General features: G+C 36.3%; 1 protein-coding gene across 1 annotated transcript; it reads left to right on the top strand.

Moving 5' to 3' along the window:
- The first annotated feature begins 2,355 nt into the window (after positions 1-2,355).
- Positions 2,356-26,348, top strand: Esco2 (establishment of sister chromatid cohesion N-acetyltransferase 2). The gene is made up of 10 exons (XM_026398906.2): positions 2,356-2,408; positions 3,730-4,567; positions 7,630-7,723; positions 10,686-10,743; positions 13,882-14,008; positions 14,673-14,804; positions 17,965-18,054; positions 18,966-19,109; positions 21,842-22,017; positions 26,216-26,348. Exons 1-10 carry the CDS (start codon positions 2,356-2,358, stop codon positions 26,346-26,348), a joined length of 1,845 nt encoding a protein of 614 aa, XP_026254691.2.

The raw sequence follows: 26,348 nt of genomic DNA, 5'->3' as shown, positions 1-26,348 counted from the left end.
CTAAGTTTATTTAGAACTGAAAATGTGCCACAGAATACCATGAATTAGTGACACAAATATAATAGAGCTTTAGGTGATAGACCCAACCTGATCTTTTCTTAAAATTGGGCATCTCGCCACAAAACCATGAAAAGATAATTTCGGCTGTCTTGTTCCTGCCCTTTTGGGAGGGAGAGGCAGCCCAGCAGGTGGAAATAATAAACTTGCTTTAATTTGATTTTAATTGGAGTCAGTGGTCTTTTCTTTCCTCCTCTAACATTAGGAACCTTCGTGTTTCCCAAAGCAAGGACCTACCATGTTCCATAAATAGTAATTCTTTACAGGTTTTATTCTTTGTAAAACGGGAATGATAATACATACATACCTCATAGACTGCGGTGAGGAGTAAGCGAAACAAAACATAAAACAACCGAGAATGCTTGCGAAGTAGATATTTGTACCCAGATTGGACTTCATAAATTTAACTTGAAGAATAAAAAAGTGAAATAGGAACCTAAAATTTTATTGACTTTATAAAAGGTGAAAGTAATGATCAAATTTCAAATGCGAAAAAATATGTGCCTGGAAAATCTTGGAGCGATTACAAAAGCTACTTCCACTAAGTGACTCCACAATTTTATTTTTTTAACCTCGTTTTTTTTAGACCACAACGGGTCTAAAACTACAATTCCCACAATGCATCTCGAAGAGTCCCGAAAATGGAACGCCCCGAGGTCCCAGGAGATTGAGGGAGGCGTGGTTTCCCGGAGGGAAGAGCTCTTTGCCTCCCAAGGGCGGGAGAATCCTGGAGACAGCCTCCTTGGAGGGCGGGGCAAGGGCTAGTGAGCGACCAATCATCGAGCCCATCCTGGAAGCGCTGAGCGGCGACGAATCGGAACGCAGCAGAGACCGCCTGGTCTGGCGCGCGTTAATTTGAATGTGCTCCTGGGACCACTGCGGGACTGAGGAGAGGTCTCCGGACCTTGGTGCGGACCACCACTGCGAGGGTAGAGGCTGGAGGAGAGCCGGGCGCTCTGTGGAACACCGGGGTGAATGTCGAACAGCTTTTGCTCTGGGCCGGGCGGGTTGGCGGGCTGGAGACCGCGCTCGCGGGCACCAGTTTCCATCTTCCGACGCCAGCGTTGTGGGCAGCGCTGCCCGGGCAAGATGCGGAGAGGGCTCTTTTAGACCTTCCCTCTCTCGGCCCCAGAACGGGGCTCCCCGGAGCGCATCTGGACGTGCGTCCCACGGACCCCGGTCCTTCTCTCTGTCCAGCTGTAAAGTCTCGCTGGTGTAATTTGGGGGGTGGGCTATGCATGAGGCAAAGGGAGGGGAGGGAGGGAGGCTCGCTGAGCAGCGTGCCGTCAGTTGCCGAGTTCACCGCAGGAGTTCACCGCAGGACTTGCGGGGGTCCCCTCAGCTGGTAGCCTGGGGGAGGGTTAGGCTTCACCACCCCTCCCCCCCCTCCCTGGGTAGTGGGCATTGAACCCAGGGGCGCTTTACCACGGAGCCACACCTCCAGCTCTTGTTAAGTTTTAAAAAGTTTGAGACGGGGTCTCAATAAGTTGTGCTGAGGACCTTGCTAATTTGCCCAGGCTGGCCTCCAATCTGAGGCTTCAGCCTCCCGAATTCTTGGGCTGACTTCACTCATTTTCCTGCTGGGCTCTGATGAAAAATGACAGTCGGTCTCTGCCTTCATTGAACGCTTAGGCTGTTGAGATGGTTAATAGGAAAATGGGCTAAATGGAATATTAAAGGAGTAAAACTGTGCAATGGAAACAGAGAACTAGATAAACAGTGGGGGGGTGGAGTGAGAGCAATGTCAGGGAAGGTCACCTAATTAGGTGAATTAAGGGGGAAAGTGCCATGATTTAAAGTCTTTTCTATTTGGTAGGATCATTTTCCAGCGTGAAAAATATTTCTTACTGTCGTGTAATATACTCTTTTTAAAATTTATGGTTTAAACCTTTATTAAAGTAATTTGTCTTTTTAAATTCATGGTTTAAACGTAATTTGCCTTGGAAAAAAATCTGTTTCTTGGATTTTCTAGACCATCACTTACCTTTTTTTTTTTTTTATTGTACTGGGGATTGAACTCAGGGACACTGAACCACTGAGCCACATCCCCAGTCCTATTTTTGTATTTTATTTAGAGACAGGGTCTCACTGAGTTTCTTAGTGCCTCCATAAGTTTCTGAGGCTGACTTTGAACTCAAGGTCTTCCTGCCTTAGCCTCTCCAGCCACTGGGATTACAGGCATCACCTCTGACAGCCCTTTTTCAGCCTTTTAAAATTTAATTTTGACGTGATTGTTACACCCATTCGATGAATTTGGTTACTAGCATTGACTTAATTGCTTTTAGGAATTCAATTAAGATGGCAACTATTACTCCAAGGAAGAGGAATCGGCCTTCTGTGAACTGTGACAGGTGAGTCTCATCCTAAGCATAGAAATTCTGAAAAAAGAAAACTCGACCTTGTGTTCTCCTATTTCCTAAATTTTTAATTCTGTTATTAAAATGCCTCTTTGGTTACAGTAGTATTTTATATTCTAATTCTAGTTTGAAAATACAGTAAACTTTTAAAGTGAATTATTTAGTTCTTTTGGAGAGAATAGAAGAATGCTGTTTTCTGTGGCTAAGACGTATGGTAAATCTCTTATTTCATTGTTCACTTCTATTCAGTTTTTGTTTGTTTGTTTGTTTTTTTTTTTTTTTTTTTTTTTTTTGAGTACAGGGGATTGGACTTAGGGGCCCTCAACCACTAAGCTACATTCCCCAGCCCTATTTTGTATTTTACTTAGAGACAGGGTCTCACTGAGTTGCTTAGGGCAACCTCGCAGTTGCTGAGGTTGGCTTTGAACCCGCCATCCCTAGCTGCTGGGATTACAGGCCTGGGCCACTGCAACTGGCCTCCTTTCTATTCACTTGGAACATAATGTTTTGCATAGAGTTGAGAGGCTCATCTGTAAACTGTGCCAGAAAGTCTGTATATAGTGATCCACCCACCCTGCTGTGTCTGGTTTTGCTTTTCAAGATTTTAGTTATCTGTAATCATGTGTTGTCTGAAAATATTAACTGCAAAAGATAAGTACAGTGCAGTAAGATATTTTGAGGAAAAGACCACATTCGAATAACTTTTATTATAGTATATTGTTATAATTGTCCTTTTTTATTGTTAATCTCTTGTTGTGTCTAATTTATACAATAAATTTTTATAGGTGTATGTGTATACCAAAAAACATGGTATATACAGAATTTAGTTATGTGTAGTCTCAGGCATCCACTAGGCAACTTGGGATGCATCTCCCTGATATAAGAGGGGAATACTGTAGTTGGTACTCAACTACATGCCATACCAGCGATACAAATTACTCCCCACAGAAAATGCCAGGGATTGTTTATTACAGAGAAATAATCATTTGGGGAGTCTTTGATCACCAATTAAGTAAAATATATGGGCTATAATTTATATGGTCTAAACATAGAAATTGATTTTGGAACATATCAAAGCTTTTTTGGAAACATTTGTTTTCATGAACATTATTAGTACCTTTGGGAAGTTACTTGAATACTTGATAAACACAGAATTTAAGACTCCTACTGTTAAACTAATAGTCTTCATGAGTGGCTTAGAGAGATGTATTATTTTTGATATGACCTATACATAGAAATATTACTTATCAGTAAATTTATATAAGTTTTGAAGCAAAATAATGAACTTACAAATGGACTTTGTTTCTTTTCATAGCTTATTATCTTCATCAAAGAAGTTAATTATGGACTTTACAGAAAATCTGTTGCCATCACCTAGTAAAAAGTATACTTGTCAAAACAGTGATGAAAGTGAAGAAAAGCTATATTTTTCTCAAAAAGGCCATTTCATTTCAAGTCCACTCAAGACAATTAAAAAAAACAGATTGCCATCTGCAAGTCATAGCTCACCATTTAAATCTGCTGTACCCACTGTATGTTTTTACAATAAAGACAATAAAGATAAGTGGTATCTTAATCCACTGGAGAGAAAGCTGGTAAGAGAGACTAGATCCACTTACCTAAAAACTAATAATGAAGATAAATCTTTTCCCAGAATGACAGAAAAAATACAGGGAAAACCAATCTGCACCAAGAAGAAGAATAAGAAAACACAGAAGAGTTTAACTGCTAAGTATCAACCAAGTTATAAGCACATCAAGCCTATATCAAGAAATGCTAAGCATTCCAAGCAAAATCGGATGTCCTATAAGCCAGTTGTGGAAAAAGAGAATAATTGTTATTTAGCTGAAAATAATCCAAATACTCCTAGGGTTCTAAGCCAAAAAATAAAACCACAAGTTACACTCCAGGGTGGAGCAGCATTTTTTGTTAGTAGAAAAAAACTTTCTCTTAGAAAATTGCCTCTGGAAAATAAGCCATCACTGGAACTCACCCCCAAAAATAAACCAGAAGTGATTAAAAAGTCTGAGATAGAGACTGTATGTGAAAGAAAAACTTTTGTGAAAAGTCAAGTGCCAAAGTGCTTGTTAATAGAAAAGAAATTGAATGTGGAGCTAAGTGCAAAAAGTAAAGATGAAGAGGAATTAATAAAGGTAAAGAAAGCTAAATACATCACTTTTAAAAAAACTGGCTTTTAAACAAAATTTCATTATAAATAACGACACCATTAAACAAAATTTTATTTTTTTTTTTGAGACAGGGTCTCACTTACGTTGCTTGGATCCTTGCTAAGTTGCTGAGGCTGGCCTTGTACTTGAGATCTTCCTGCCTTGGCCTCCTTAGTTGCTGGATGTAAGGCTGCTTTTATGAAGCCAGATAGATAGGGTAAAGAATTACAGAAAGTATATTTTTAAAAAGCCTTCAATAGTCCTACTAACTAGAAATGATCACTGTTGATCTATAGATGGATTTTGGTTTATTTATTTGGGGAGGGTGGGATATGGGGATTGAACTCAGCAGCACTCAATTGCTGAGTTGCTTAGCACCTCGCCTTTGCTGAGGCTGGCTTTGAACTCAGGATCCTCCTGCGCCTCCTGAGCTGCAGAGATTAAAGGTGTGGGCCACCATGCCCAGCCAATTTTTGTTTATTTTATGTATACTATGTTTTCACAGTTGCCATTCTGTGCCTTTTTGTTTAGTCTTTCTCATATTAACACCGGTAGTATAGATTTGTGCTATCTAATGGGAATATGATGAGCCAAAACTTATAGGCAATAGGCTTCAGAAAGGCTGTCTCCCAGTTCAGGGCTTCCATGTCTGCCTTGTCATTTATACTTAGCTCAACCCTTGCAGCTGAAGAAATGATAGGCTTGTATAATGTCCATATGGTGTGAGGATCATATGTTTTACCAGCAATTCAAACTCATAGTCATTTCCTCCCTAATCCATGTCTCATCATTGTCATCTTCACTGCCTCCTCTCAAGTTCAACCTCAATTTTTATCTCCTGTAGTATTCCATAGTTCAAAACTCAGTGGCAAAGATTATAAATTGGTAGCCTGTATATCAAATCTAGCCCATGGATGTTTTGCTTGGACTACGTAATTAAGAAAATTTCATTCAAATTTTTTTAAATGCAAGAAAACATTTCTGATTTCTCATTTCTACATGACAATAATCTCTCAGAGCTGAATTTCATCCTCTTTGACAGTTAGTGTTTTTTATTTCCCTTCACTGTCAGTGTATGTATTATATATTTAAATCAGTCTAGTTTTCTAGTTGTGTTTTTCTTTTTTTGGTTCTTGGGATTGAACTCAGGGACACTTGACTGCTGAGCCCAAGACCTATTTTGTATTTTATTGAGTGGCTTAGCCCCTTGCTTTTTGCTGACACTGGCTTTGAACTCATGATCTTCCTGCCTCAGCCTCCTGAGCTCCTGGGATTACAGGTGTGCACCATGATGCCTGGCCAGTCAATACAGTTTTGCTATCAATTTCATTTACCTGCTGCCCTTATAGGCATTTAAATTTGTAATCCCTACTGTAAATGTTTCTTCTTGTCAATCTTAAATATTGTCAAGTTTATTGTTGGGCTGGGGATGTGGCTCAAGTGGTAGCTCGCTCGCCTGGCATGTGAGTGGCCCGGGTTTGATCCTCAGCACCACATACAAACAAAGATGTTGTGTCCGCCGAAGACTGAAAAATAAATACTAAAAAAAAAAAAAAAAAGTTTATTGTTAAGTGAGATGATATGTTGGCTAAGCCATGACAATCTAATTCCATTAATTCTTCATGTTCTATTTCTACAACAAAATATCCCTGTGTAGATTTTGGTTATATAGATCTGTAAGTTTATCAATATTCGTTGAACTGTATACTTTATACCTATGCATTTCACTATATATAAGTTTGCCTTCATTTTTTTTAAAAACTCTGGGTACAACTAATAAGGTCTCAATATAACAAAACAAGTAGAGTGCAGTTTCCTTACCCATCTCCCACTGATTGCTATCTACATTATTATGAAGATTTGACAGTTTTCCTATGATGAACTGATAAAATTCATTTTCTTTCTGAGCTTCACTGTAAGGGACTGGGTATTCAGTTTTCAAAAGTCTGAGAAGCTGGAATATTGTCTATCTTTAATTTGTACAACTGGGCTCTATTGTCTCTTAAGATTTCATTAAATAGCCACTGCTAGGATTCAAATCTGAAAGGGTATAAAGATCTCTTTTCCCCCATCTCATTATGGAGCCTGAACAAATGGCAAACTAATAGATTTTCTACCTCTGCTGAGATACTATGGTTTTGAGTAAGAGTTCTGCTTTAATCAAGAGTTTTTTCTCCCCTCCACAAGTTTTATGTTCCCTAAGTTTCTCCAAATTAGTATTAGTAAAATTTGTCAGGCTTTTTTCTACTTTACCATATCTGTGCTACTATTCAAAAAGTGGGAACCTTTGTGGGAGAAACCTCTCCAGTGACTCCACAATGTTATTTTCTTTCCTTGGCTATTCATTTTAAAGTCAATAACAAAAAGTTGTACCTTTTCAGTTTAGTGGCTTCTGGAGAAATTTTGCCATTTTACTAATTCTTTTCACTTTATTATTATGGAAGTGTGGTTTCTAATTTTTATTCTGCCATCTTTATCTGGGTGGCCAGGAGTAGTGGCACAGCTGTAATCCCAGTGGCTTAGGTGGCTAAGGCAGGAGGATTGCAAGTTCAAAGGCCAGCCTTAGCAACTCAGCAAGGCCCTAAGCAGCTCCTTGAGACCCTGTCTCTAAATAAAATATTTAAAAAGGCTGAGGATATGGCTTAGTGGTTAAGGGCTCCTGGGTTCAATTCCTTGTACCAAAAAAGACATCCATCTTTATCTGGGAGAATATTACATTTTTGACAAGGAAAACAAATTACAATATGTGTACTCTGACTTTTTATTTTGTGTGTGTGTGTGTGTGTGTGATGTTGGGAATTGATGTTGGACCTTGCATATATTAGGAAAGGGCTCTACTGCTGAACTACATCCTTAGCCCTGTACTCTGGCTTTTAAAAAGGTGATATGTAGACTGAAAACTGAAGACTTAAAAATCACTTTACGCAATGCAATTTCATAGTGCACTAATTTTTTTTTACAAACATTTGTTAGGATCCATTCACTAAATAGAAAACAACTAAGAATTATAGATTTTCTTTACTTTTTTACTTGTATATTATTTTCAGGATTCATTAGGTGAAGTAGTTTCTTCAAAGGAATATAAACTTGATGAAAATAAACATTTTTCACCAGAAGATTCTCTTGGTGAGAACAAGACAGGTAAGTAAGAAAATTTTTCAGATGAGTTAGATACTTGTATTAACTCTTTATTATATGTGTCAATGTGAAATTCATATAAAAATATTTTCTGGATTTTTTTTTCCCCCTAATGTGCCTCCTATTAGTATCTTTTTATTTTTTCTCTCTGGCTCTATTTTCTGTGGTCTAGTAGTACAGTGTTTCTGTGGTCTAGTAGAACAGTGTGTTTTGAAAAGCAGGAGACGGGAGATTTTAAGTCAAAACTATAGATTAAAAAAAATGAATACTAAATAACTGTGGCCAAATTACTTGCGCTCTGCAGGGTGGGGTAATAAAATCATACCCTGTCTTCTACCCAAAATAGTAGAAAGGAGTAAAACAGTTTGGTTTTTGTAACTGGGATCAGGCCTAGTTGTGAGCAGAACTAAGCCATAGAAATGACCCTGCAATCCTGGGCTCTTATCTAGGTCTAGTGCTTGTTAGCTATGTGATCTGGGAAGGGATCCTTAAAGTAAGAGATTTTAAATTCCTCTTAGTTTTGAAACCCTCTCATTAACTTACAGTGACATTGCTAAACAGTATTTACTAAACTATGAGAATATAAATAAATTAATTAGCCCAGCGTGGTGGTACACACCTGTAATCCCCTGAGTTTTTATTTATTTACTTAGAAGTTTTAATTACTTGTCCCCGAGTTCAATCCCCAGTACCAAAAAAAAAAAAAGAGAGAGAGAAATTAATTAGCATTTTTGGTAATTTCATCTCATTGGTTATATCTATAGATTTGAAAGTGAATGAAAATACTAAAAGTAGACATGTTGGATGAGTGAGAAAATGTCTCATACATCCCTTAGAAGACCTAATATACATAGAATAATTGTTCATTATAATTCTGAGACATAAAGTTAAAAACTAGTATTTACTGAGTGCTGAATATGTCCTAGACAGTATTTAGTAAAAGTTCTGTGTTCCCCCCGCCCCGAATTAATAGAAGATATAACAGAAAAATAATGTCTTCTATTTATAATATTCATACATTTTTCTTTTAAAATAAACTACTTGCTGGGCATCGTGGTACATGCCTGTAATCCCAGCAGTTCAGGAGGCTGAGGCAGAAGGATTGCAAGTTCAAAGCCAGCTTCAGCAAAAGTGAGGTTCTAAGCAGCTCAGTGAGACCCTGCCTCTAAGAAAGGTACAAAATAGGGCTGGGAATGTAGCTCAGTGGTAAGTGCTCCTGAGTTCAATCCCTGGTTCTCAAAAAATAAATAACTAAATAAATAAATTACTTGTGGTATATTATCTAAGTCAATTTAAAGAAAAATTTTTAGTGAATAAAGATCTTACAGATAGAAAAGGATATGGCAAAAGTCATCAAAGTATTACACAAATAACTACAGTAACTAGAGTGTAATATTGTATTCTCTTACAAACCTAGGATATAGATTCTGTTATGCTCATTTTATAAATGAGGAAATGGACTTAGGTTAAGTAACTTACCAGAGTAGATCAGACTTGCCTATCTTAGCCTTATTTGTAGAGCATGAGTGAGCACTGTTTTTCTTTTTCTTTTTTTTTTTATTTTTTTATTGGCTGTTCAAAACATTACAAAGCTCTTGACATATCATATTTCATAGATTAGATTCAAGTGGGTTATGAACTCCCATTTTTACCCGAGCACTGTTTTTCAATGCAAGGTTAAAGTTTGCTTTTTACCAGCATATCAGGGGTACATGATAGCCACATGACATCACTGGTGACATTAGTCTTTATCACCAGGTTCAGGTCATGTTTGCCAGGTTTCTCCTCTATAACGTTTTTCTTTTTCATACTCTAGTCTTTGAAAGCTAGTCACTAAGTCTAGGCTCCCCTTTCAGGAAGCAGTGGGGATTAAAATAACTGTATACTATTTGAAATTCTACTGTAAGGAAGTTTATTCTTTCTCAATTTGTATATTCAATCACTTAAATAAACTTGTGGATATATGTCATTATATATTCATGAATATTTTACATTTGGGGTTTAAATCTAGTACATTATTTATTTTAGGGCTCAAATTATTCATCTTTGGCCATTGGGATCTTTTCAGCGTGGTTCTCTTTGGCATGTCTTATATTTTTGTCTTTTGAGCATTTCCTTTTTTTTTTTTTAATATTATTTAGTTATCGGCGGGTATAGCATCTTTGTATGTGGTGCTGAGGATCGAACCCGGGCTGCATGCATGCCAGGCGAGCGCGCTACCGCTTGAGCCACATCCCCAGCCCTCCTTTTTTCTAAACATCACAAGATACTAGGCTCTTCTTGTATTTTTCCTGCCCACCCCAGCACTGGAATCATCAAGTTCTTACACAGAATCCTGTTTACTTTTATTGGAGAATGGTATTTAGAAACCAAGATCTGAGGGCTACAGATGCAGCACAGTGGTAGAAACCAAGATTTGGACTCTATAGAGTGCTTGTTGCTATTACAGTGTTGTTGTTTCTAGGCCAGCTGAGCAGACAGAACTAGAAAAGATACATACCCATGATTCCATCATCTCCATCTGTACATATTAGCATGAGTTCATATTGCTATGTCCAACTTTAGTCCAGTGCCATAGGGTTTAGTCTACCCTTTTGTATTTTACATTGACATCTGTGATCCATTTTGACTTAATTTTTATATAAGATGTGAGTATGTGTGATTTTTTTTTGCATGCAGACATCCAATTCCAGCACTATTTGTTGAAGACTATCCTTTCTCTATTAAATTACCTTTGCCTCCTTGTCAAAAATCAGTTGAATCTATTTGTGGGTCTATTTCTGGTCTCTCTGTTTTGACCCATCTATTTGTCTCCTTTTGCCAGTACATACTATCTTTATTATGGTTAAGTTTTGAGGTTAAGTAACATGAATATTTTGGTTTTATTAACCTTTAAAATTTTAGGGTTTAATGCTTTGATTTTTATTTGGTAATACAAATTTTTGCCCTTTTTTTTCCTTGCCAGTTTCTCTGGAGTCCGATGTTTATCCCATCTTCAGTGTGTCTTCAGTCAATACAAAAAGGTAGAAATTGTTCTTATTTTGATCCAAGTTTTATTAGTTGTACAAGTCTTTTTTTCTTATGCTATTTAATTTGGAGAGTACTTTTTCTTCACTGTTAAGGGAATAGGAGAATAATATTAAGAACAGGAAATGAAATCAGCTTCTTAGAAGTTTCATAAGATTTTAGAGTTTAGAGATGGAAAAGGTCTTTATAGATTTGAATAATAATAATTGTTAATATTATTATATAATATGGGGCCCATAATAAGTTGTTCATGTCTATTAGTTTCAGAACAAACTAAAAGGTAAATACTGTTATTAATTCCATTTTTTAGCTGAGGAAATCTTAGTACTTAAGCCACGAATTTTAGTACTTAAGCCACAAATTTTAGTTCTTAAGCCACAAATTTTAGTAAATAGCACAGTTATTCAGTGCTAGAGCTAGGACTAGAAGACATGTCTGAATCAAAATCCCATTAGCCTATATTGCCTGCCCTAGGTAACAATGGATTAATAGTCGCTAAAATTTTAATGTGCATTTACAACCTCATAATATAGGAACCATTATTGTCCCATTTTATAGATGACTGGCCAGAGGAGTAAGTAACTTGAGACCTTACTGCTATTGTAAATCCTAGCTGAAACTTTTACTGTCCTGTTCAGATCTAAAGACTGCAGTGAGGAAAGGCATTCGTGGGTAGGGAGCGTGATAGGGCAAGAGCTCTGAATAAAGAAGTTTCTTATAGTCTGGACATCCTCTTCCTAAGCAGCTTTGATTCTTCTCTCTCGTTTTGATGATGAATAACTAGATGTTAAGGAAGGAAATTCCTAGGTAAGTTCTTCTATCCATAGAGCACCTTACCTTAAATTGCCTCAGATTTATGTGGGTGGGCAACTTTTCCCCATCAAAGGTCATGTTCTTAGTTTTTCTCACCTTTTCCTTTTCTTACCTGCGTTGTCGTCTTTCATGACTCATTGAAGATGGAAGCTTTATCATAATCAGCTGATAAAAGTAATTTAATCTAGCAAGAAGAGTTACTGGGATACTCTTGGTTGAATCATGTGAAATTACTTTTTTGGTAGGATCCAAAATGTCAGATTTCAGCAATTACTTATAGATTAATCTACTTAACTTCAGGTAGATTATAGATTCTCCAGGTACATACTCTCACATTATTGTCTTTTTATTTTTGTTTTATTTGTTCATTTAACAAACACTTAGAAAGATTCTACTATGTGTCATTGAACTTATTCTGAGTTCTGGAGATGTAAAGATAAATATGGTCCTACTATCAAGGAAATTATGGTTGTAAGAGAAAAAGTGTTGAAACAAATAAATATAATAAGGTCAATAAATACATACAATAGATATAATACAGTTCCTAAGACAGAAGTGAAGAGATTGCAATCATGCATGAAGGGCCAAGGAGAACTACATAGCAAAGGTTTTATAAGGCACAAGAGCCACTAACCTCGTTGACCTAGCAAATGTTTTTCATACTGTGGGTAGCAACCAATTTAGTCTTTTGTCACACCCTCTTAAGAGTGTCATATCCAGCATTTTTTAACTGGAATGCTATATCTCTATAGCAAGTGTATTTAGTGAAACTCTTTTAGCTGTGTGTCTGTACTGATTGTAACGTAAAATTAATTTGTTAGTATAGGTTTGTCACAATCAGTTTGAAAACCTTACCTTTTCAAATGATAACAAGATAGCTTGACTTAAATAAGCAAATAAGCATTAAATAGTTGTGTTTTTTTTTTTTCTATTATTTGTCAATTTTTTTGTTTGAACATTTTTGCTTTGGGCATTTCTTTTTTTTCCCCCTTACAATTTACTTTTACTTTTCTCTGACAATTTCTATACCTTTTGGTCCCTGGGAAACCAGAATCCTTTCATTAAAAGGCAAAGATTACAAACTCAATACCTATAGACCTTGCCAGGCTGGGCAGGAATCTGGACCAACTGGAAAATGCATGCCTCATTTGAAAGTACAAGTGCTATTTGATTCCAACTAGTAGGTTTTTTTTTTTTTTCTTTTAATTTTGGGGATTGAACGTAGGAATGCTTTACCACTAAGCTATATCCCCAACCCTTTTTGTTTTATTGAAATAGGGTCTCCCAAAGTTATTGAGAGCCTCGCTAAATTGCTGAGGTTGACTTTGAAATTGCCGCAGTCTGGCTGGGCACAAAATAACCGAGCCGCCACGAGGCGCTTGTAGATTCAAAACAGGAACTCCTTTATTGCCCGAACTCCCTCGAACACCCCCCACTCGGCCCTTCCAGCAACCACCAACCAGAAAATCAGAAAATCCCTCCTCCTGCACTTCCCCAACCAATTTGAAGTCTCCAGGAATCCCCAGGAGAACTCCAAAGTAGCAGGCCTAGGAGGACAGCAGGTGTATAATACACAATTGAATACACAGCTTAACATAACCATCATCATCTCAGTGGCTCACCTCAGCTTCTTGAGTCACTGGGATTTCAGGCATGTACCATCACACCTAGACTAGTATATTCTTTAAAGGAATAGAGAACTAGTGATCTTTTAGTATCTCTTAAATATTGGGAATATACATTTTAAGTGAATTCTTTAGATTTTAAAATACTGGTGGCTAATCCAAAGCTTTGAATACCATATGAAACAATCAAAATGTATCTATCTGGTTGTGGGATTTAGTCTGAGGGCCTTATGAGCCAAATCCCAACATTCTTCCCTAGTGCTTAAAGATAGTTTCATTACATTTATTAAAATTAAAATTTCTTTTTCTTTAAAATTTCCAAGTACTGGGATACTGCTCTCGTCACGAGGAAGAGTACCCAAGTAAAAAGTTGTTGGATCCTAATACATTGGTGATTCTGGTTGCTTGTTGGTCCATGAGATTCAGTTTTAGTATCCACTTACTTGCTATGGTACCCCAGGGATTTCTTTATTCTTACATGGGTAAGTATTTGGGTTTGATAAAGCAAGGTGAAGTCAATTTCCAAAGTGATTCTCCAATGGCATCTGATACTGGTGAGAAAAGTTCCTTGGGCTTGATGTTAGAAACCAAGATTTAAGTCTTAAAACTTCCACTACTTGTTCTGTACCCTGGAGTGCATTACTGACCCTAATATTTCTCATCTTTATGTAATATTTATCAACCTACCATTTGAAGATCTCTCCCTGAAGAACAGTCTTCTGTGAGATCCATCAGCTGTACTGATTTCTTGAAACAGACCAACACACAGAAAAATCTGAATACCAGAGATGCAAATAAAGAAACAAATGCCCAGCTCATCATTGTGAGTAAATTTGAAACAAAGCTTCTCACATGTGGCTTTTGCATGTATAACATAAAGTTATACTTTTATCTTAGCATAATAAATTGGGTTATAGATATTCTGAATTTTGTAAATGTCAATTTTGTTCTAGTGGAAACATTTATGCTTGTCAATAAACTTGAACTGATAGTGTTGGGCAATGCTAGTATTTTAGTAGAAGGCTGATGAATGAGTTGTTTCCAATTAAGAAAAATTATTGATCAACAAAAAATTTAATTGGAATAGGTACATTGAGTTACATCTTGGCTTGGCAAACTGGTCACAGGCCATGATCTGTGAACTAAAAGTAGTTGTTTCATTTTTATAGGTTTGGAAAAAGAGTATGTAATAAACCATGTGTGTCCTGAAAGATCTAAAATATTTACATCTGATGTTGTCATAGAGAAAGTTTGCCAGGAGTGCCCCTATATTTAATCCCCAGTATCGAAAAAAGAAAAAAATTTCATTGTTCATTTTAGCTATGTTCTGTAACTTAATCTTACTCCTTAGAACTATTGAGTCTAGTAAAGAATCATGTGTTTTTTACACTGTCCACTCAAAGAGAAAATTTTGTTACTTTGATGAGATTATTGTGTTTTTAGGTCTCTTCATTCTATTTTGCTTTCTTCCCCTGCTTCTATTGCAGGATGCAGGTCAGAAACATTTTGGTGCTACTATTTGTAAATCTTGTGGCATGATCTATACTGCTTCCAACCCAGAAGATGAAATGCAGCATGTCCAGTATCACCACAGATTTCTGGAGGGAATCAAATATACAGTGAGTCAAAGATACTCTTTTCAATTTGTTCTGAAAGTAAACTGGTTTGAAAGAGACATTTCTGTTAATTAAATATTGAAAGGCCTATATGTCAATAAATATTTCATTGTCTACAGTTTTCTTATCTATAAAATTTGAGAGACTGGCACTATTAAAAAGTTAGTTTTTTTTTTCCCCCCAGTGCTACGAATTGAATCTAGGGCTTTATGTATGGTAGATAGATGTGCTATTACTGAGCTACATCCCACTCTTAAAGTTGGGTGAGAGAGGGGAGAGAGAGAGAGAGAATTTTTAATATTTATTTTTTAGTTCTCGGCGGACACAAATCTTTGTTGGTATGTGGTGCTGAGGATCGAACCCGGGCTGCACGCATGCCAGGCGAGCGCGCTACCGCTTGAGCCACATCCCCAGCCCCTTTTTTCCCTCTTGAGAGGGCAATTTCACCTCTTTATGAAGATGTTTGTAGTTCAAACACATCCTATCTTTGGCTTCATCTTTGTGATTGTACCCACTACTAGTCAAATACGAGTGCCCCTACCACCCTGACACACAATAGTTCATGCTTTTATAATATTTTTAGGTTATTTGTTGTCATTGGGATTTTGGGCAGGAGGAACTCTGGGGGAGCTGGGTTTATTGAAACAGCTTCGTCCCTGGATTCCATAGTCCTCCTACTGCTCTGTTGCCTTTTTTCCTTTCCCCCCAGAAATCCAGGGTTGCTCTACCAACAACATCCCTTGCCCTTTTTGTTTTTTTTGAGATAGTCCTGATAAGTTGCAGAGTTTGGCCTCAAATTTGTGACTCTCCTTCCTTGGTTCCTTGTTGCTGGGTGTACAGGTGTGCACCACCACACTGGCCCAGAATAATTTAATGCATAGATTTATATGATTCTTCATACTTTTAGAAAAAGAAAATTCCCACCAGCAGTTAAGATGCTCCTTAACCTGGCTTCAGCTTTTCCTATACATGTGTATATAATATATAACGGAGAATGTGTGTAGGTGTGCATCTATATATCTTTATATATGTTTAAATTCTTGTCCTCTATAATCTGCTCTCTATACATTAGCCAGAGGATTCTTTTCTAAAAATAAGTCTCACTGAGTTGCTTAGCACCTTGCTTTTGCTGAGGCTAGCTTTGAATTTTGCAATCCTCCTTTTCAGCCTCCCAAGCCACTGGGATTACAGGTGTGTGCCACCATGACTAGCTCAACTATGTTTTTGATATAGTAATAATTTCATGTGGTTCAAAATTTACAAGATAAAAAGTCTTATTTATTGAACAGTATTTCTTCCTACTCCTTCTGGGTACACTGGTCCCCTATCTGCAGGGGTCCAACATTGACAATTTCATCTGTATATCTTCCAGAGGTAATTTTTGCATATATAAGAAAATATTATTACTTGATTTTATTTTGACCCGCATTTCTTAAGTCAGAAATGTCATTCTCAGCTTGGTGCAGTGGCACAATGCCTATAATGGTTTGGAAGGCTGAGGCAGGAGGATTGGAAGTTCAAAGCCAGCCTCAGCAAAAGCAAGGTGCTAAGCAACTCAGCGAGACCCTGTCTCTAAATAAAATATAAAATAGGGCTGGGGATATGGCTCAGTAGCTGAGTGTCCCTGAGTTCAATCCCCAGGGACTAAAAAATAAGGAATGTCATTGTCAGTTCCAAGATTCATGAAAAGATTTTCCTATATTTTCTTAAAATACTTATATAGCTATAAATTCTATTATTCAGATCTTTAATCCATTGGGAATGTTTAATACATTGCATTAAAGATGAATCCTAACTTACCTTTGTTTCTTAGGATTGCTAAGTGTGCCAACATTATTGTTAGGTTAGTTCATGTTTCCCACTAGTACTAGTCCTATACTCTTTTAAATGTAGTTTCATACCCTGGATGTCTGGCCAGGTAAGTGTTTTTTTATTCTTTAAAAATGTCATCTTTTCCTACACATTTCCTATTCCAAATTATAAAATGGGCCTATTATCAGGTTATCCCCAAATAAAAAAATCTTTTGGGATTTTGATTGAAATTGGTAAACTAATGTTGTTGTGGTTAATCCTCCACTTTAGGAACTTAATATCCCTTTCTATTGATTTATGTCTTTTATATCTTTCAGGAAGGTTTTGTAGTTTTCTGCATGTGGATCTTTAATTAAATTTATCCTAAATATTCTACTTTCAGTCACAACACTGCTGTTTTCTGTCTGATGTTGTCATAGAGAAAGTTTGCCAATCACTATATTAGACAATTCAGAGCCTTGGATTTTCAATGACTTTAAACAGTACCTTTGTTTATTTGGTTAGTGAGCTTACCTTGAAATGGCCACCCTCCCCATTATGCTTACTGAAATCTTAATTAAGGTTCAAAAAAAAAAAAAAATGTCAAGTGCCTCATAGCTTTAATAACACTGTTGAGATAAACGCTGGGTCCACCTGCTAAAGCACAGCTAGAGATTAAGACTGAAGTGTGTAAGCCTCTGGTCTTGTCAAGTAAAAGGGCAGAAAAAGACATTGTTGTGCATATGTGAGAAAGGAAGATAGGATTCACTGAGGGAATATGTGTAAGACATATGACTAGCACTATGCACCCTGTAATGTTCTACACACTTACAGGGATGGGGGCAGAACCACTTAGGTGGAAATGTAAGGATGGGAAATTCCTGATTTAAAAAGTGGGCCTCTGCAGCTCAGTGAAGTGCTGGTGTCCCTTTCTACAAAGCTAACTAAGATGCATTGGGTGAGATCTGTGCTGAGCTGCTGATAGGAGAAAGCACTTGAACTTGAGCCTCTATTGTCTAGATTTGTCTTTCCTCGGTCCAGTAGACTCTTATTAAACCTTCCCTTAGAAGTCAGCTTGTCCTCCTGCCCATGTGCCCACCCTGAGTGATTGGGCATTTCTTTCTCTGATCCCATCAAGAGCTCTCATTTGGCTTTGCTTTTAGTTCTAACAAATAATATTCATGGTCTCCCAACAGAGTATCAGCCCATTGAGGTCACTTGTTGTAAGCATCTTTCTTTTGAGTATGTTACTTTTAATTAGATTTAATTCTTTTTTATATCATTTGGTATTTAGCATTCTATCCTCTCTGGGTCAAACTATTTAATATCTTTTGTTTTCACAAATTAACTTTTTTTTTTCTCCCTTTGACAGGGCTGGAAAAAAGAACGGGTAGTAGCAGAGTTTTGGGATGGGAAGATTGTATTGGTCCTGCCACGTGATCCAGCATATGCTCTCAGAAAGGTGTGGAACATTTTCTTTTTAATCCTTATTCTTCCCTCACTTCCCACACAGTTAATCTCTGTTGAAGTGTGAACCACTTTGCTGGTGGGTAAGCCTCTTTGGTACATGCTTCACCCATTACGTTCTGTTGTCCCACTTATGGAACTCCTAAAAAACCTGAGTTGAGTGCAAATATACACCTATGGTAACTTTGAAATAAATTTGTTTTTAGAGTTCTATTCCTTTGAGAAAAGTAATAGGTGTATGATTAGTGATAGTATTCATTAGTATTACTGATATTAATATTTTTATTAATAAAATATATAATAAACTCTAGATTATGATTTCCAACCTATTTTAATGCATTTGTATCATTTTCGTTGAAATGGTCACAGAATGAAAACTTGGGACTTCATAGTTTAAAAATGACTTTAGTAGGGGTTTATACAAGATAAATAAAGGAATGTCAGTTGGAATTAAAGAAACCACATAAAGTTCTACAACTTATCTCTTATCTTCATCATCTACTTGTGAAAAATTAACTAAGCTTTTCAGTGTTGAAATTAGTGGCCCCAAGTCTGTTTCTTATGTTGTTATTACCAGTTTTTCTTGGGTTGGTGTTGGCCAATACAAAAAATGAATTAAGCAAAAACAAATCTGTTTGGGTGCTTCCTACTCCTTATTTCCCCCAGAATTCTGAACTTCTGCTGAAAGTGTTTTTTAAATAGGTTCTTAAAGCCCTATTGCTGAAGTACCAGACATATGAATTGATAGTAAAATTTTGAGAGGGTATAAATTTAGGAGAGAAAGATACAATTTAGGAGATAAAGAAGGCTAAGATGATAGTAAACATACATTTTATATAGATAAGCATATGTAGTTTTTTGTACTTTTTAAAACAAATTCACCTTTTTGATTGTTAACACCATTAGGTAGAAGATGTCCAAGAACTTGCTGATCATGAATTGGGCTTCCAGCAAGTTGTTCCCAAGTGTCCCAACAAAACCAAAACTTTCCTCTTTGTATCTGATGAAAAGAAAGTCGTTGGGTGTTTAGTTGCCGAGCCCATCAAACAGGTATGGTATATCTTAAATTACTGGCATAATTTTTGAGCAAAATAAAGTAGTTGGGAGAAGTCTCTAAGCCTTTCAACTGCTACCTGATTTTTCCTATTAAAAATTTCCTTGACCATGGGGATAAATGAAGTTATTTACATTATATTTGTCATTTGCCTTATATATGCAGGGTAAGTAAGTATATCCATGTAGTCATTACCATACTGGATAAAGTATAGTGGTTTTAGATAAGCAAATAGGTAGACCCAAGTTATTACCTGTTATTACCTGGCCCTTAATTAGAATCTTTTTTTTTTTTTTTTTTTTGTAATTCATTCTTTTTTCTATGGTGCTTAGGATCAAACCTAGTGCCTTACTCCTGCTACCAACTGCTCTACCATTGAGCGACAACCCCAGCCCCTTAATTAGAATCTTTAGATACTGGGTAGCAGTGTTCTAGAAAACATAGTCTCTCTTTGTGTTAGATATTTTTAGAAAAATGGCTGATTTATATTTTTTCTTTCCCTTCATCAGCTTTATTAAGATATATCTAACAAATGAAAAATGTATATATTTACAACATATAATTTGATGTTTTGAGAGATGAACAGTTTACGAAATTGCTAAATCAAGCCAGTTAACTTCATCACCTCACTTATGTTTTCATGAGAGCATTGAGTAACTGCTTACTTTGCTATTTTCAGGTGTACATTAACTACATGCAACATGATATACCATAGATCTTCTGAACTTACCCATCTTGTCTAAATCCAACTTTGTGCCCTTTGACTACATTTCCCATCCCCTACCACTTAGCCCCTGGCAACCACCATTCTACTCTGCTTCTGTGAACTTTTTTAGATTTCTACATTAAATTAGATCATACATATCTGTCTTTCTGTGCTTGACTGATTTTACTCAGCATAATATCCTCTGGATTCACCCATGTTGTTACAAATGACAGGATTTCATCTTGGTTTATGGCTGAGTAGTATTCCAATGTGTGTGTGTGTGTGCGCGTCACATTTTCTTTCCTTATTCATTCATTAATGGACACATAGGTTGATTCCATGTCTTGGCCTGGTATGCGTAAAGTTGTGGTTCAGAAATCTCAGAATACAGATATCTCTCTTTTTTTTTTAATATTTATTTTTTAATTTTCGGCGGACACAACATCTTTGTATGTGGTGCTGAGGATCGAACCCGGGCTGCACGCAGGCCAGGCGAGCACGCTACCACTTGAGCCACATCCCCAGCCCCTACAGATATGTCTTGACATATGGTTTTTATTTCATTTAGGTGTGTATCCAGAAATGGGATCACTGTCATGGTAGTCCTCTTTTTTCCTTTTTGAGATCTCTATACTCTTTTCTGTAGTGGCTATAATAGTTTACATTCCCTCCAGCAGTGAACATGTTTTCTTTTCTCCAAATCTTTGTCAGCATGTATTCTCTTTTGTCTTGTATATATATGTGGCTGTGTGGTACTGAGAGTCAAATTGATGGGTGTTCTATTACTAAGCTACATTTGTAGTCTTTTTTTTTTATTTTTTTTGAAATGGTCTCACTAACTTGATGAGGCCAGCCTTAAACTTGCAATCCTCCTGCTTCAGCTTCCTGAGTAAATGGGGTTACAGGTGTGGGCCACCATGACCAGCATCTTTTTGTCTTTTTTATAATCATTCTAACATGTATGAATATGGTTTTAGTTTGCATTGCCCTGATGATTAGTGATGTTGAATATTTCTTTATATATCTGCTGGCTATTTGTATGTCTTTTCAGAAATATCTGTTTAGTTCTTGTCCCATTTTATAATCAGTTTATTATCTTGCTATTGAGTTCCTCATATTGGATATTAACACCTTATCAGATATATGGCTTGCAAATGTTTTCTTCCAACTGTATGTTTTCTCTTTACTCTGTTTCTTTGCATTGCATAAGCTTTTTAGTTTGAAGTAATCGTCTATACCCAGTTTTACTTTAATTATTTGTGCTTTTGCAGTCATATCCAAAAAATCATTGCCTAAACCAATGTCAGAGTTAAGTTTTTAATCCATTTTGAGTTGACTCATACTGTGTAAGATAAGAGTCTGGTTTCATGGTCGCAAGCATGCCCCTGGCAACCACCATTCTACTCTGCTTCTGTGAACTTTTTTAGATTTCTACATTAAATTAGATCATACATATCTGTCAGAGTTAGCACGTGAAAATCTTCAATTCTTTAGGCTATCATATATACATCTTAGCATGGAGAGGATTGGGAAAATTTATGTGCTTTAGAAATTTGGATTTTACAGAGCTTTTAATCAAAAAGAAGGAATTTTCATGCAAGTATTGTGACTTAAATGGAGAGGAATTTAACACATTCAAATGATTTAAATATTTTTAATGGAGAGATGATTAGCTTCATATCATTAGGTTTGTTTTGGTATACTTAGGAATTTTTTTTATTTTAGTTTTATAAAAATGTTTTTGGAACTGAGGATTGAATTCGGGAGTGCTTAATCACTGAGCCACATCCTCAGCCCTTTTTTATATTTTATTTAGAGATGGTCTCACTGAATTGCTAAGTGCCTCACCAAGTTTGCTGAGGCCTGCTTTGAACTCACAATCCTCCTGCCTCAGCCTCCTAAGATGCTGGGATTACAGTCATGCACCACTATGCCTGGCAGGAGGTTTTTCTTTTTCTTTTTTTCTAAAGAAATGTAAGCTCATCTATTTTTAGTTATAGATGCTTTTGTATATCATTGTAGGCCTTCCGTCTCTTGTCTGAACCAAGTGGCCCAGAATCCTCAAACTCTAAAGAATCTCCCAGAGCTTGGCAATGTTCAAATGTGCCTGAACCTGCAGTCTGTGGGATAAGTAGAATCTGGGTTTTCAGACTGCAGAGAAGAAAGCGCATTGCAAGACGTCTGGTGGATACTGTCAGGTAAGAAAAACATAAATTGAATCTTAACTTTGAACCTTGGATCTTTAGCTTTCCTAGAACTAGGAAATACTGGCTCATGAACCAGAAGGAAGGATGTTGGCAAAACACTTCCTGTTATACTATCAAAGTCAGGTTACATCAAGTAACCTGGGAAAAAATACTAGATACTCAACATTCCAGGCTAGTGCTTTTTAAACTACCTATGATAAAGAACTAGTTTGATATATCACAGACCCAAGACTATATAAAATAAAAATCGATTGCTAGAAAAATGAAATGGAAAAACAAAATTAGAAAATACGGGCTGGGGTGTAGTTTAGTGTTGAAGAGTACTTGCCTAGCATGCATAGGCCCTGGGTTCAGTCCTTGGTACTGATTGAATAAAGGAAGAAAATACAAGATCAAATTTTTATTAGATTCAATTGATACAAAATCATATTTCAATAAATATAGTTGATATAAACAAAATGGAAATTTTAAAACGTACAGAAGTTGCATATGTTTATTGACTACATGTGTCTAGATAATTAATAACTATAACTAAACTAATTTATAACTATAATTAATAACTATAACTAAAAGGGGAATTAGCAAGACAACCCACAAAAATGAGAGGAAAAAAGTTGCAATTCTTTTCTCTACTAAGGATCTATTATCCAGCATATAAAAAGAATTCTTACCATGCAACAATGAAAAGGCAGTTTAAAAATGGGTCAAAGATTCCAACAGACATTTCTTCAAAAAAGAAATACGAATAGTTGATAAGAATGTAAAAAGATACTTAACATCTGAGAAGTCGCAAAACCAAAAGCACTGAAATATCACTGCACACCCTCTAGGAAGGCTCTCTTAAAAAGGAAAATAAGTGTTGGTGACAATGTGGAGGAAGTTGGAACCCTGGTGCATTGCTGGTAGGAATGTAAGGTAATGCAGCTGCTGTGGAATACAGTGGCAGTTTCTGAAAAAGTTCAATTATTATGACCAAGCAATTCTTCTGGGTATATGCTCAAGAGAAATGAAAGCATATGTCCACACAAAACCATGTATGGGAAGGTTTATAACAGCATTATTCATAATAGCCAAATAAGTATAAACAACGAAATCAGTGGGGAACGAAGCATATCCCATACAATAACAATGCAGTATTTATTAGTCAACCATGGAAAGGAATGAAGTAACTGGTTCATGGTACAACATGGGTGAACCTTAAAAACATCGTGTTGATTGTTTTCTGAACTTTATATTATAGGTACACAAAAGGGCCAGAATAGGCAAATTGATAGAGACATCAAATATTCTTGGTTTATAGGGACTAAGGGAAGAGTGAATGGAGAATGTATACAAATGGATATAGGGGGATAAAAAATGACCTGGAATTATATAGTGGTGATAAATAATTTTGTGACTACAGAAAACCCGAGTTGTCTTTTTGTACCGGGGAGTAAACTACTGAGCCACATCCTCAGCCCTGTTCTGTATTTTTTTAAATTTAGCAACAGAGTCTCACTGAATTGCTTTGTGCCTCACTGTTGCTGAGGCTGGCTTTGAACTTTGAACTTTCAATTCTTCTGTCTCAGTCTCCCAAGCTGCTGGGATTACAGGCATGCGCCACTATGCCCGCCGGCTCATAGTTATATATTTTTAAAGTATGAGACTTAATGGTATATGAATTATACCTCAATAAAAGATTAAATTAGTGATTCTCCATTTTGAATTGTGCAAACCCTTTAACCCTGCAAATTGATATTTAAGGTTTTAACATGACAGACTAGGTTTATTTTTAATTTACCTAATCTGGATAAGAAGGATGAATTTCAAAACATTTTCTTCTACATATATCTCATGGATAGATAGCAGATTAAAAACCAACAACCACACTTTGAAGAGCTCTATTCAAACCTTTTGAGTTTTATGCTGCTTTTTAAATTTAAATTTTTAAATTTTTGGTATCAGGGATTGAACCCAGGTCCTTTTTATTTTTTATTTTCAGACAGGGTCTTTCTAAGTTGTTGAGCCTTTTCTCAAACTTGCAATCCTCCTGCCTCAGCCTTCCACATTGCTGGGATTACAGGTGTGGGCCAGTGTGCCTAGTCTGAGTACTATGCCACTTTTAAGGAATGAAAAGCAAACCACTATAATGATTCCATCATGGGCCATAATCCTAGTGAACCACACATATTTATAGAAGGATCAGTTAGAAAATTGGGTGTCTATAATAATTTTGATAGTTGCAAACCAATGATTTTCCTTTACAGGTTAAGGAAACCTAATCTAAAATCTGAAATCCTCTAAAATCAGAAACTTTTTAAAGTAAAAAGTAATATCTGAAAAGTTTTAGATTTGGGAGCATTTTAGATTTCAGGTTTTTGGATTAGGGTTGCTCAACAATATCTCTGCAAATATTCTATAATCCAGAAACATGAAATCTGAACTACTTCTGGTCCCAAGCACTTCAGATAAGGGATATTCAACCTGTATTTTAAGTGATAGATAATTGGATACGAGGAATACCAAAATCAAACTTGCCTCCACTGCACAATAGTCTAATGCTTTTTAACTTTCAACATCCATATGAATTGCCTGGGAATGTTAAAATGCAGACTATAATTCAGTAGGTATGGAGTGAAGCCTGAGATTCTGCATTCTTATTAAGCCTTTGGGTGATGCTAAATGTTGCTGGTCTGCAGATCATACTTTGAGTAACAAGACAATATTGTCTATAAGGAATACTGAATAAAAATGAAATGCCCTCATAGGAGCTAGAAAACATTCATTTGGAAAAATATCTTTTCTCATATCTGAATTGAAGGTATAAATAACATATTTGATAGTTTTGCATGTAAAAAAGCCTCAGACTGAATTCTCTCATCTATACAGGTGACAATATGTTTGAGTCCTCACAGAAGTTTAGCAATAAATTTTATGTTCAATTATAGTTAGTGTACTAAATGCTTACATATTCTAATTGAATCTAATTCTTTAATTTTTTTTTTCATTCTGAAATAAAAGTATCAAGAATAGTGAAAAGAACCCTTGTATATTTTTAATTTTGTTTTTCATTTTGGTACTGAGGATTGAACCCAGGGACACTATACCATTGAGCTACACCCCAACCCAACCCTGTTTAGTTTTTTAAATTTTTTAGCTTTGAGACAGGGTCTCCCTAAATTGCTAAGGCTGGTCTAGAACTTGGAATCCCCTGGCTTCAACTTCCTGAGTTGCTGGTATAGGCATCTCCCACCACACTTGGTCTCCCTCATATACCTTTGCTCAGATTCATCAAGTTATTATTTTACCACATTTGCTTTTCCAAATGTATCTGGTTGTTTGGTTTTGGCACTGGGAATCAAACCCAGAGCCTGATACATGTTTGATCAGCATTCTACCACTGAACTGCTTTCCCAGCTCTTTTTATTTTTAGACAATGTCTTGCTTAGTAACTTGCCCATCCTCCTGCCTCAGCCTGCCACATAACTAGAATTACAGGTTTATACTCCTGCACCTGGCTAGAAGATGTAATGTTGATAGTCCATGTTTCAGTTTCATCGGTTGTTTCAAATGTCCTTCACTGCGGCATATACTTCTCCTTGTCTGGAATCACATTGCATTTGGTTATCATGTTTCTTTAATCATCATCTTTCTTAATCCTGGAAGTTTCTCAGCCCTCCTTTGTCTTTTATGACATTGAAGAATTGTAAAGTATAGGCCAGTTATTTTATAGAACATTCCTCAATGTGGTTGAGCTCTTTAATCATTTTTACTTTTAATCTTAGTTGAGCAGAATCCGAAAGAGTTGTACTCAACATGCAGATTTGTTTTTGCTTTCTCAAAGCTCTCTATTGTACATTTTAGTTGAGAAGAATAGTAACTGTTAAAATTGGTGATGTTATTTTTATTTTTTATTTTAACTATATGTGGCTTTTAATTAGCACTAGCAATCTCACATTAGTTGTTCATTGTTAGGGACAGCCAAAAGTCAGCTGTGTTTTTATGTGGTTCCCTTTGCTTCTCAGAATTTTTTCTGGACCTATTTCTCATCTTTGAAATACGATTAGATTTCCATCTCTGAAATCTAAGGCATTTTCTCGCTTACTAGAAATAAAGTTGATTTGATCAAGGGTATTTACTCAAATTGTACTAGTGTTTAATCAGAATACTAAGTTGCTTCATTATTAAATTATCTTTTTCTCTTTTTTAGGAATTGCTTCATGTTTGGCTGTTTTCTCAGCACCAATGAAATAGCATTTTCTGACCCAACACCAGATGGCAAGTTATTTGCAACCAAGTACTGCAACACCCCTAATTTCCTTGTGTACAATTTTAATAGTTAA

The sequence above is a fragment of the Urocitellus parryii genome, chromosome 14 (assembly GCF_045843805.1).
Source record: "Urocitellus parryii isolate mUroPar1 chromosome 14, mUroPar1.hap1, whole genome shotgun sequence".
NCBI classification, from domain to species: Eukaryota; Metazoa; Chordata; class Mammalia; order Rodentia; family Sciuridae; genus Urocitellus; species Urocitellus parryii.
The sequence above is the reverse complement of the archived record's forward strand: the minus strand, read 5'-3'. Positions and strand labels throughout refer to the sequence as shown.